This window comes from Syzygium oleosum, unplaced genomic scaffold (assembly GCF_021117445.2).
Source record: "Syzygium oleosum isolate NSW1041296 unplaced genomic scaffold, Sole_v2.1 Sole_v2.12, whole genome shotgun sequence".
NCBI classification, from domain to species: Eukaryota; Viridiplantae; Streptophyta; class Magnoliopsida; order Myrtales; family Myrtaceae; genus Syzygium; species Syzygium oleosum.
The window spans coordinates 5609014-5620033 of NW_026607496.1; the positions used below are offsets into that span (position 1 = coordinate 5609014).

At 39.7% G+C, this 11020-nt stretch overlaps 1 protein-coding gene across 3 annotated transcripts; it reads right to left on the reverse strand.

Annotated features, from left to right (window-relative positions):
- Positions 1–1854: 1854 nt before the first annotated feature.
- On the reverse strand, positions 1855–8611 carry LOC115672267 (protein DEFECTIVE IN EXINE FORMATION 1). Of its 3 annotated transcripts, none has more exons than XR_008817621.1 (14): positions 8216–8611; positions 7949–8059; positions 7572–7654; positions 7231–7348; positions 6960–7120; positions 6224–6753; positions 5997–6067; positions 5205–5461; positions 4651–4832; positions 3345–3631; positions 3143–3260; positions 2883–3065; positions 2252–2791; positions 1855–2155 (listed from the first exon to the last, which is right to left on the reverse strand). XR_008817621.1 is itself a non-coding variant. In XM_030594037.2 (13 exons), exons 1-13 carry the CDS (start codon positions 8353–8355, stop codon positions 2474–2476), a joined length of 2559 nt encoding a protein of 852 aa, XP_030449897.1. In that variant the 5' UTR covers positions 8356–8611; the 3' UTR covers positions 2203–2473. The 3 variants fall into 3 exon arrangements, 1 of the variants encoding a protein (XP_030449897.1); XR_004004707.2 differs by having other exon boundaries at positions 1855–2159; XM_030594037.2 differs by lacking the exon at positions 1855–2155 and having other exon boundaries at positions 2203–2791.
- Between the last annotated feature and the right edge of the window lie 2409 nt (positions 8612–11020).

Consider the following 11020-nt stretch of genomic DNA (forward strand, 5'->3'; position numbering starts at 1 on the left):
TTTTTGTGGTTTGATAGTATTGTGGTTGAGTATTGTGCATTTTACAGTGGACATTCCCATTCTTAGTTTTCTCCAGAGCCTTCAAAGAGTTACTATTTTTTTAAATAGATACTAGGAAGTAAATCTGAACCTACACAGTCATTGCGCTAAATTCGGAATACAGGGACTTTAGTACTTTGCTTTTTGAAGAGGCTGGGATAGCTGGAAGGATGTCTTTTCTTTTAAGGAGCAAGCGAAAGAACTTGCAAACGATCTCTTTCGAGCATATTGTTTGGTAACAACATTTTGATGTTTTGAGGACAGAACGGTATCTACAAACATATCCAAACAATGCACCAGTTTCCTCAGTTGGGCTTCTGGCAATGGTCCTGTAACTTCTAATACGCATGCCAAGCTACCAATTTAGGGGTTAGAAAATGATTGAAAACCTCAAATTCAAAAATGAGAAATGCCAACCGATTGAATTCGTTTAGTCTCGCGGCAACCATTTAGTGTGGTAATTTGTTTCCTTGCCCTTTTCTTTCATCAGCAATATTTACCTAAGACATCAAAATTCAACGAGCGAGCCTGTTAGAGACGTCAGATGTACGAAGCAGATAAATCGAGATGTTCGTTCAGAGCAAGGCAGGAAACTGTAATGGGTCGTGCTTTAGCTGTAGTATCAGTGTTAGTTGGACTAGAAGACGTTTTCTGAAGAATGTCACACGGCTTCTGATATGCTGTTGTAAGGTGCTATAGCTTACATGGGCTGCTAGTGCCACCACCATATAAGCCCTTGCCCTCCTGATCGCAGAAAGTTCTCAACGAATGCAAGACTCCTTCACTGTCATACGATTGGCAACATTGTTTCTTCCTTGATCGCGCGATCTCCATGCAGAAGAAATGCAAATCTTAAGATAGACAGCTGGGATAAAACACAAATTCATAAATCTGGTCCACGTTAGTCCTGCCTCCAATGGATGGTGAGGAATGAGGACTCTGAAGGTAGCTCATGGCAGCACCACGAGTTTCTCAAATTCTGAAAAGATATTGATCGTACTGTCTAGACCTGGTTTGAACAGGATAATGTTCAGAGTTCAGTGCTCTGGCATTAGCATTAATATAAAGCCTTTCCTGGTATTGGTGGGTGAAAATGACTTTGAATTGGAATAAGTTGCACCGGTGATGGATGAAGTTCATTGATCTTTCATGGTCTTTAACCTTTCCGAGTGATGATGCTCTCCTCTTCTTTAGTTCCCTGGTTGGATGCAATTGCTGCGCATGGAGTTTCGTGCACATGTAATATGTACTTGCTGGAGCTGTTATTGCTGATAAGTTTAGAATTAGCTGCATAGCTTAATTGATCTGGAAAAGAACCGGGTCGACAAAGTACATGTCAGACATTGATATTTCAGATCCTAGTGATCCTAGTCCTACCCGTCAAAGCAGCTCGGCAAGAAATCGCATCTCCACGAGACTAGGACAAATCAGAAACACTTCGATAGCGACTAGAAGCGAAGGCTGATGTCATCTCCTTGCGGTAGCTTCGTGTGCAAACTCTGCAGCGCGATGAAGATGATAATCGTTAAGGTGATAGAACTATTTGGAATGGAAGTTTCATGCCTCACCTACCCATCCGACATAGTCAAATCTGATCAAGCACATGCTTACTTTTTCTTTAAAGCCCGTAACATTTCTCTTTATATTTCGCAGTCAATCCATTCATGTAGCCGAGTTTATATTTTTCTTGTTAATTTCGAGTTATGTTCTTTTTCTCGTGTAACTGTAATCCACGTTTGCGCGATAATTTATATTGTGCCTCTTTCTTTCCTCAGCAATAATTCATTAAGACATCAAATATAGTTATCAAGCCAGTTCAGAGTCATATACGAAGTAGATTTATTGGCATGTTCGCCCAGCTGCAAGATGCTAAACTGTAATATACGTCATGCTTAGTTGTAACTATAAATCTAAGTTGAACTTGAACACGTTTTTAGACGAATGTCATAAAGCTTCTCAATTCACTGTGGTAAGATGGTATAGCTTTTGCATGCTTGATAAAGAGTCCCACAAAGCATTCAATAACTGCATCAGTTAAATCAGGGAAGCTTGCACGATGTTCGCTATTGCCATTACCTTATGGCCATCTCAGCCACAGGGCAAGTCTCTCTGAATCCTTTCTGCCGCAAGCAAATAATCACTCAGATAACAAACGAGCGACAATAGTAGAAGTTATTAGCTACATTTAAAGAAAAAATAATTTTGAACTAACCATCCAAAACTTCAGATCTCCCATGTTACAGCTTTTGATTCTGTGTCGCCTATTTCCAAAACACTATAAATCTATTTAGACAGAATCAGTATCTGTTTCAATGTATTGTCAGAGCTCGCTGGAGAAAATTGATACTACCGTAACATCGATTTAACCAGACTTCCTTCCCAAGTATACAATCTGCCTTCGCACTGGGTTGAAATTTGATGAAAGGGTATTTTATCACAAGTCGGTGTTTCTTGAAAACGATGGAAGTGGCATGGCTTCCTGAGGACGAAGGATGACAAGTATACCAAACATGGCGAGCATAGGCAGGACAAGAAGCCACTTTAGCAGCTTGTAGTAGTACATATGAAATGTAAGAGAGAACTCATCTGAGAAGTAAAGTCCATTCTTGTCAACCATCTCCACCAAGACAGTTCCGGTTGTCCTCACTCCAACAGTTGGTAGCTTTATTCGATATTTTCCAGGGCGATCATAGGTCTGGTTTTGCCTTATCCTTCGCTCTCCTTGGTAATTGCCAGGAACCAACAAGGTCGTCTGCATTGTTTTTGCAAAACAACAAAAGCAAAATGACATCGAAGCACTCCTGGCTTTTGGAAAATGCCATTTGATCTTAGGAAGAGCGTACCGTGACATTGTAAGGTGCTTGATAACCAGATGGATATCTATGTTTATCGACAATTTCAAGCTCCACCCAGAAGCTCTTGCCTTCCTCATCACGGAAAGTTCTTGAGGAATGTGAGACATAGACTCCTTCACGGTCATACCGATTGGCAACATTGTTTCTTCCTTGATTTGCTGATCTCCATGCCTGGATAAAATGTATATTGTAAGATAGAAAGGCGGACTGAAGCACAAAATTATAAGTCAAGTCCATGTTTATCCTGCCTTCAATGGATGATGAGGAGCGGGAGTCGAGAAGCAAAAGACATTGCCATTCATAGTTGTCACAATGAGATCCAAATCATCGCCACCATCGACATTATCTGCTAATGCCATGCTATATCTGTCCAAAATTTTGCACTAAGATAAGCTTTGAAGACTGGAAAGAATGAGGTATATGGCACCAAAAGATGTTAAAATGTCTTACGAAATTTCACCAATGTCAACTACATCAGCGCATGAGGTGGGCCCATCAATAAGATATAGATAACCATCAAATGATGTAGTAACGAGAGTAAGTCCCTTCTTCTCCTTCTCTTTGCGTTTATTTAGATCAACAAGGAGAACTTGATTCATAATTCTTCCATGAGTCCTATAAGGATATGGACGGACAAATGAACCATCCTTGCCGCTAAGAACATAAACGTTCCCTGATATTGTAGGAACAACAACATCAGTGTGCCCATCGCCATCAACATCACCTATGGTTGGACCCTGGATATTAACAGCATACTTAGTTACTTGTCCATCAAGTAATTCAAGATCAAATAAAAATTAATAACATATAGTGGCCTGGCCTTTGCACCTTACTACAAGGCCATAAATTCAGACTTTAAAACATACATAAAATACCAGGAATCTGGTGGGTTCTTAAAGGATGACAACCACACATAATGAAAACTGGCCTTGAGCGTAATGAAGAATTCTCATTACGGTCTCTAGTGCCTTGCTATGGTGAACAGCCGCACCTCCGTTCTTTTCTCTCCCTCATAGGTTGCTACTTGCTAGCAAAAAGTTTTTTCAAATCCTTTGCCTTTATATTCTTAACTTCTTGTCAAAATAAGTATTGGTATGTTACATTTTCATATGCAAAAATCAAAACCAATCAATTGGTCACAAACTTTGCCTCATGAAGAACGATTTTCATTCCAAAAAGTTGATAAACACCAGATCAATGGACATAAATCAGAAGATTACAGTACTTACAATAATACACAACATGTCCCAAGTAAATGCACAGATGGTAGATAGTGGTTTAATGCAAAGTACATGTATGTCAACAAGACCCATGAAGACACATGCCACCTGACATCATTGCCAAGAAAAGCCATAGACACAACAATACTCTAAGGATCACCCCCTTGACCTAGATCAGCATTAGCAATGCACCAAACGCGAGATTCTTAGCCTGAAGTTCTATAATCCTGGAGGAAGATAAGTTGTTTGTTAGCTGTTCAACTTTTTCATACATAAGAGCATTTAACAGTCGCTGAGCTCCATCCTTATCACGCCCGTACATGTTCAAGTATCTGAATCTAGCCTGAAGAGAAAGATAATTCCCATGTGTGCCTCCACCAAGCTTGCAAATGTAAATGTTGCATAGGTATCTCATCAAAGTAACTCCAGCTCATTCTTCAATAATATCATGCCATACTTCGTACCAGTTGAAATTGCTCTCTAATATGAAACAGCTAGGCATATAAATAGATGTTAAGATGTTTTTGACATTTTACCTGAGGAATATGGCTCTTAAGATGTTTTTCCCAAATCTCTACTCCTTGTGCAGTCCAGGCAGCAACATTTCCATGAGTATCCGTAGTGACAAGTTCAATTTTACCATCATCATTGATATCTGCTGCAACTACCGCTCCTTGAATTTCAGCCATCTCAAGGGGAAATTTTTCTCTGATTTTACCTAAAAATCATTGTATTCACGGTCATTTGGTGAATGGTGACAAGATAGACAAGCTGGCTGAATTTCAAAACCATCTTTAGGGGTGGATGGACAAATTAACCTAAACATGATGGCTTCACTGTTTCACACATTGGTTGTATATTTCATTGCTTCAAAAAGAGATGAATCACTACCTTATAGAACTGCAGTAGAGTCAGTTGTGTGTGTGTGTGTGTGTGTACCATGCCAATAAGAGACAGAAAACTGGTGAAACAAAAGTAAGAACCCTTGGATACAAGAGTATAAATACATATGATTTGAAGATTTCATCAAGTCCTAAATGCATCCTCTAAAAACTTAGTGCAAAATAGTTATGCAGTCAAAGAAGATCACCTTGATGGTCCAATACATAGAAGAGGCCAAAGGAAGTCCCGACCAGGATGTCCAAATTTCCATCACCATCCAAATCAACAACCGTAGGAGAAGAATATATGTAGGCACGAAAGTTCCCACTGTCTGTGCTAAGATCTAGTGGTGTTGTCCATTTAACTTGCTTTGTATCAAGATTAAAAACAACGATCCCACCAGCCACATATTTCCCAATACTGATATTACCCAGGTCCTTTAAATGCTCCTGGTTGTCATAGTACCTGTGAATTTACATTGCTGTCTATAGATGAGGACTGCATCTACATTAATGTAAAACTAGAAGATTTCAATACTCCATTAAGCATTTCTTCAATACATTTCGTACGCTTCATGTAACGAAGTAAAACTATGAGAAGACTTAACTGAGACGGACTTTCATTTCATACAAGTAGTAAAAATACACAGTAAAAAAAAGAGGCAATCATTCTGGGCAAGGAAATCGTGTTAACAAGACTGAAAAGTGAAAAGTATGAGATAGACAAATGAAACTGAAATGCTTGACATTAGAAATAACTTTTTAACAATCAAGTATAAATAGGAATAACAGAACAAAGATTCAAAATTCGTAAGTTCAAAATTATAGACATTTACAAGGTTTAAAAGAAATCACCAGCACCAGTCACTAGTTCTTTCATTGAAGCCTAAAGTATGCTGTTAACACAAAACCATATACTTACTTCTCTAAAACACAAAAGAAGCCAATATAATTGATAAAGCCCGAAAACATAAAAGGCATCATAAGTCTAAGGGACTCACTCATGATCAAAAAAGTATGAGACAGCGACGACCATCTCTGACACCCCATCGTTATCAATGTCTGCTATGACCTGATCAATATGACAAAAAAAAAAACCCACATAAATTTTTATTTGTTCAAAATGATATCACATTCTTCTATAGATCAATGATACCCCCAAGTTTTTCCATAACTTTTTTGTATTTCAGCAGAGAATTAACAAGTCACCCTCAATGTCTTCCCTTACCGGAGTGCATAAAATGTGCGCATCAATGTTTACATAGTCTTCCAATTTCTCATGTTGCGCTTCAGTCCATTCCTCATCTCCCCACATAGTTTCATCAACATAATCATCATAGTCGTAACTATACTCATCAGGAAGCTCATCACTATCACGAAACAGGTCAAATGACGAGTCGGCGTCAGCTTCTAGACCTTCTTCATTCTCGACAGTTGCAGCTTGAGTATCCTTGTTGTTATTAACAGTGGATTCAGAAGCAGCTTCCTGAGATCCCTTAGAGTTAATGTCTTCCAAAAGCCGTCTGGCAGAATTTGTTCCATGAGCTGAATCAGAAGCCTGAGTTGATCCTGTTGTGCTAGTTGAGTTATCGGTGCTAGTGGAGTTATCCATGCTTGTAGGCAGCTTAATGTTTGTCTCTGCTTGAGTTTCATTCAATTTCAATTCATTGTCTGGCTTGGTCGCATTCACCGTGCCAAGGTTACTCTCCGATGTTGAGGGAACTGATGGACTAGATCTAGTTGTGCTCCCATTGTTTTCTAGAATCACCAAAAGAGAACTTCCGATTAACATCAATAGGTAATGGACTGTGGCAAATATTTCAATATCAATACTCAGACACTCTAGGGTTGGTCAAGTTTTCCTCAGAAGATTTTGTAGTAATAATAAGAAAAGATTACACACCTAGTTCTGCATATCTAAAAACAAACAACAGTGAATAAACTAGAATACATTAGAAACTTACGAGAAAATAATTTTGACTCCCTAGCTTCCTGGATAAGCTGCTCATCATGCACATCTGGATGAGAACGGTCCACTGGATCTGAATCTAAACCAACATACCAATCTTTACGTACTTTCCTGCGAGGTATCTCTAACTTATCTGCCATCATGTAACCTGATACCCTGAAAACAATACAACATGTGTAATTGGAAGTTTGGAAGAGGGCAAAATTCTCATTGAAACACATTGCCAAAGTGAAATGGACTTTAGCAAATGAAACCAGGAGAATCACCTGAAAAACAGCACTTCACCATTGTAGGTGGCCAATGCTATCTCTCTCACACCATCCTTGTCAATGTCGTAGAGGAGAGGACTTGCATGCACGGTTGACTGGTGGAAAGCAGGCCATCCTGATGACAATATTTAGCGACCAGGTAAAAGGCCCTTGATCCGAAAAAACGTAGCTTTCTCTTATAGCTTAATAATTTAACCAGCTCAACACAACGATACAACAGTCCCAAAATGAAGACAGGTGCTCCTTCGTGTCTAGTTCATAAGTAAGTGTTGAAAACCATAGTATATCTTCTGGAACAATACATACAGCTAAATTGCTTTAGTGAAAAGAAAGCTCACCTGGCATCTTGTCTCCATCAGTGCCTTCTAAAACTTCAAGGTAGTGAACAAAAGAAGGTACCACTATATCCAACTTCCCATCACTGAGAGACAGGGAGAGTTGGCAAGTTAGACATTACATAAAACCAGGAAATATAAAGTGACAAGGTCAGAAGAAAATCTCATGAGGGCCTTACACAACTGGTGTCTACCATCAGGAAGTGCTCCAAAATAAAATTAAATCCCAAGTTTCAACAAGGTGGAAAAACAATTTCTCGAGAAACATTGCCAAAACCAAATACCCAAAAGCTTGCTTCCGGACAAGTAAAATAACAGCAAAGAAAAGCAGGGAGCTTAAGCCATCGAATTATACATCCAACTTGGGCTACATGCTTTACCTGTTGATATCAGCGATCAAAGGGGTGGCATATATGCTAGAGCTAACCTCCGTCTGCCATCTCAGCTCCAAATTCCTAGGGCACTGCGTATTCAGCAGCGCATTTTCATCTCTACACCCACAGAAGAAACGTATATCACTCCAAAAACCACACGAGCACAAACCTCTCCGACCCTCAACGCCAAATTTCAAATTCTACTCAAACCCACCAAAGAAAATCTCAATATCGTCGCGATTAACAGGGAACCCATCAATACGCAGAACTTACAGATTGGGGTAGCCGAGCGCATCGTCCGTAGCCTCCCGCTCCCGAAACTTGTTCTTCTTGGCATCCTCCCCATTGGCGAAACCCAATCCGGCGAAAACGAGCCAGAAGACGAAAATGGTCCTGATCTCCAAGAATTTCATATGCTCTCCCTCTTCGAATCACTGAAACAGAATCAAGACGCCTCGAAAAAAACAACGCACAGAAGAGGAGGAAATCTCTGGCGCCTCGCAAGGAAGCGCGACGAAGCTGCTCGGCGTACGTCGGAGCAAATACGTATAATCGCGAGCGTAAAAGCCCTAGGGTCGCTGCGATGCGATGCGCAGGATCGGCATGAAAGGAGCGGAGGGAAGGATCTGAAGAGCAGGCGACGAGGGGAATGGCGATGGAGTCCACGAAGAGAGTGCAAGTTCGAGTTTAGACTTTCTGAAAGCGCCCCCAACCTTTTGCGTAATTGCATAGCGACCCCCAATTGTTGCTTGTTATAGGGGTTAACGACCGGGCTGGCTCGACCCGGGAATCGGTCCGAACGGCCTTACCCGGCCGGCTCACACGCGGACCGGTCCGGTTGCCCGTTCCAGAAACATGGAATTGGCCTAGGACCGATTTAGTTCCAAGTTTTATACCCTAAACTTTCACTTAGTAATATCGAACCTGCAAGGCCAATTCTAGAATAGAATCTAGAATTGAACCGATTTATCTCAATATTGAGTAAGTTTTTTTACTCTTTTTAAAAATAGATAATGTTTATTGAAATTGAATACCTCAAGAAAAATAAATTGTATTCCATATCTGATATACAATAAAATAAAATACAAAAAAATGAAGATAAAAAAAAGCCCTGGTCGATTCTAAGGTCAATAGACCTGACTCTGACATGATAAGTTCGATGTTTAGAACCTAAAATCTACTTGCTCTGTAACCGACCGCTCCTAATATGCGGGGGTGTTGGAAAGCCGAGTCGCTCAAAGCCCGAATCGGCCCTGGCTGCTATCAACGAACGAGCCCGATAATGTGCGGAGATGAAAACTTGAATACAATGGTCCGGAAAACCAAACGTGGGATAGTTGTTCTCCCACGGTTTTGTCCTTCGAGTTTGTCGACGTGAGCCTACAGACAATCTTTTGTTATTTTGTTGGAAATCTGTGCTTTGAGAGACTCGTAACATTCCTCGAAAGCACGAGGTAAGTCGCGGTGGAATAAGATGTAGGCATGATCAGTCGATTCACCCATCTCTCGTCATTATAAATTTATAATGGCAATGTCTTTAATGTCTCTTGTCTTGATTGATATTTGTCTTTTCATGCGTGGAATTCTTAATATCTTGATTCGAATCATTTTTGGGTAAATCGGATCGATTGGCCCTCACGAGGTTTGGGTGAGGGGCCGCGACGCTCGTGGCTGGCGAGGGTTGGCCGGGCCTCGCCTATGACCAGCAAGGCCGACCCTTGCCGGTCTTGATAGAAAAAAACAGAAGAGAAAAGAAAAGAAAGAAAGAAAGAAAAAGAAAAAAGAAAAGAAAGTATAAAAATATTGTCCACGTCAGCATCAGCTGTCCTACGTGATACCACCGGCATCCACGTCAGCAATTTCCGATTAAAATTAGTCAGATAGACTCGATTGGCAAAATATGAAAATGTTTAGGACTCAACTGGCAAAAATTGAAAGGTTTATGACTGAATTGAAAAAAAAGTGTAGTAGGTTTACGACTTTTTATACAATTTTCCCTCAAAGTAATATGAGTTATCTTTAAATTTCCACATAGAGGACGTCCATGTGATGGAGTCCAATTGACATTCATTTCTCTTGAGTAATCCTTGCATGTGTTTTAATTATGCTGCACGCACAAAGAGAAATGAGGAACCGTGTCATATTTTTAGTGGGAAATTGTTCAAAAAGTCCTAAATCCATAGCTTTATTTGTTAATTTAGTAATAAATATTTCAATTTTGCCAATTGAGTCCTCCAGCTAATTTTGATCGGAAATCGCTTACGTGGACATCGACCATCCTACATGACACCGCTAGTGCTGACGTGAATAATTTTTAATAATATTTTTTGAATTGTTTATTTATTTATTTTCCTTTCTTTTCTTTTCTTCTCTTTTCTTTTTTCCTTTTATCATCTTTTTTTTTTTTTAAATTTCCTTTTTCTTTTCTCTTTTTCCCTTTCTCTCTTTGCTAGCCTCCGGCGAGGGCAACCCTCACCTGTCCTGCCCCCGGCATCCCTTGCTTGAGGCCAATCAAAGGTGGCACTCGTCTCAGGCCAGTGACCTTCGCCAGCCATCAACGAGCCTGGTGGTGGCCAGTGGAGGAAAAAAGGAAAAAAGGAAAAAAGAAAGAAGAAGAAGAAAAGAAGAGAAAAGGAAAAAAAAGGAAAAATAATAAAAAATTGAAAACATATTGTATATTATTAAAAATTGTCCGCATCATCGTCTACCGTGCCATGTACGGCTGGCATCTACGTTATAAATTTTTGGCCAAAATTTGTCGAATGGATTCAATTGGCAAAATGTGAAAATGTTTAGGACTCAATTAGCAAAATTAAAATGTTTATGACTGAATTGACAAAAGTGCAATAGGTTTAAGACTTTTTGGACAATTTTTCCTATTTTTAGATGGAAGGCGGCTTAATAAGTTGAGTGGAATTAATTTGTGGAGTGAATGGTATAATGTTCAATTCAATTATTTTTTGCAAAAGTTCTCAATTTAAAGATCCGTAGGATTTGATTTTGAATTGGTTCAAAACCGTATCTATCGAGAACCGACATTGAAATGGATTCTACCCAAGAGCTGACCGGTTCAATTCA

Coding starts and splice junctions, on each gene's coding strand:
- LOC115672267 (XM_030594037.2), bottom strand. CDS start 8,355: ATGAAATTCTTGGAGATCAGGACCATTTTCGTCTTCTGGCTCGTTTTC. Junction 4,833..5,204: donor CTATGTATTGGACCATCAAG/GTGATCTTCTTT, acceptor AATGATTTTTAG/GTAAAATCAGAGAAAAATTT. Junction 3,261..3,344: donor GTTGACATTGGTGAAATTTC/GTAAGACATTTT, acceptor AATTTTGGACAG/ATATAGCATGGCATTAGCAG.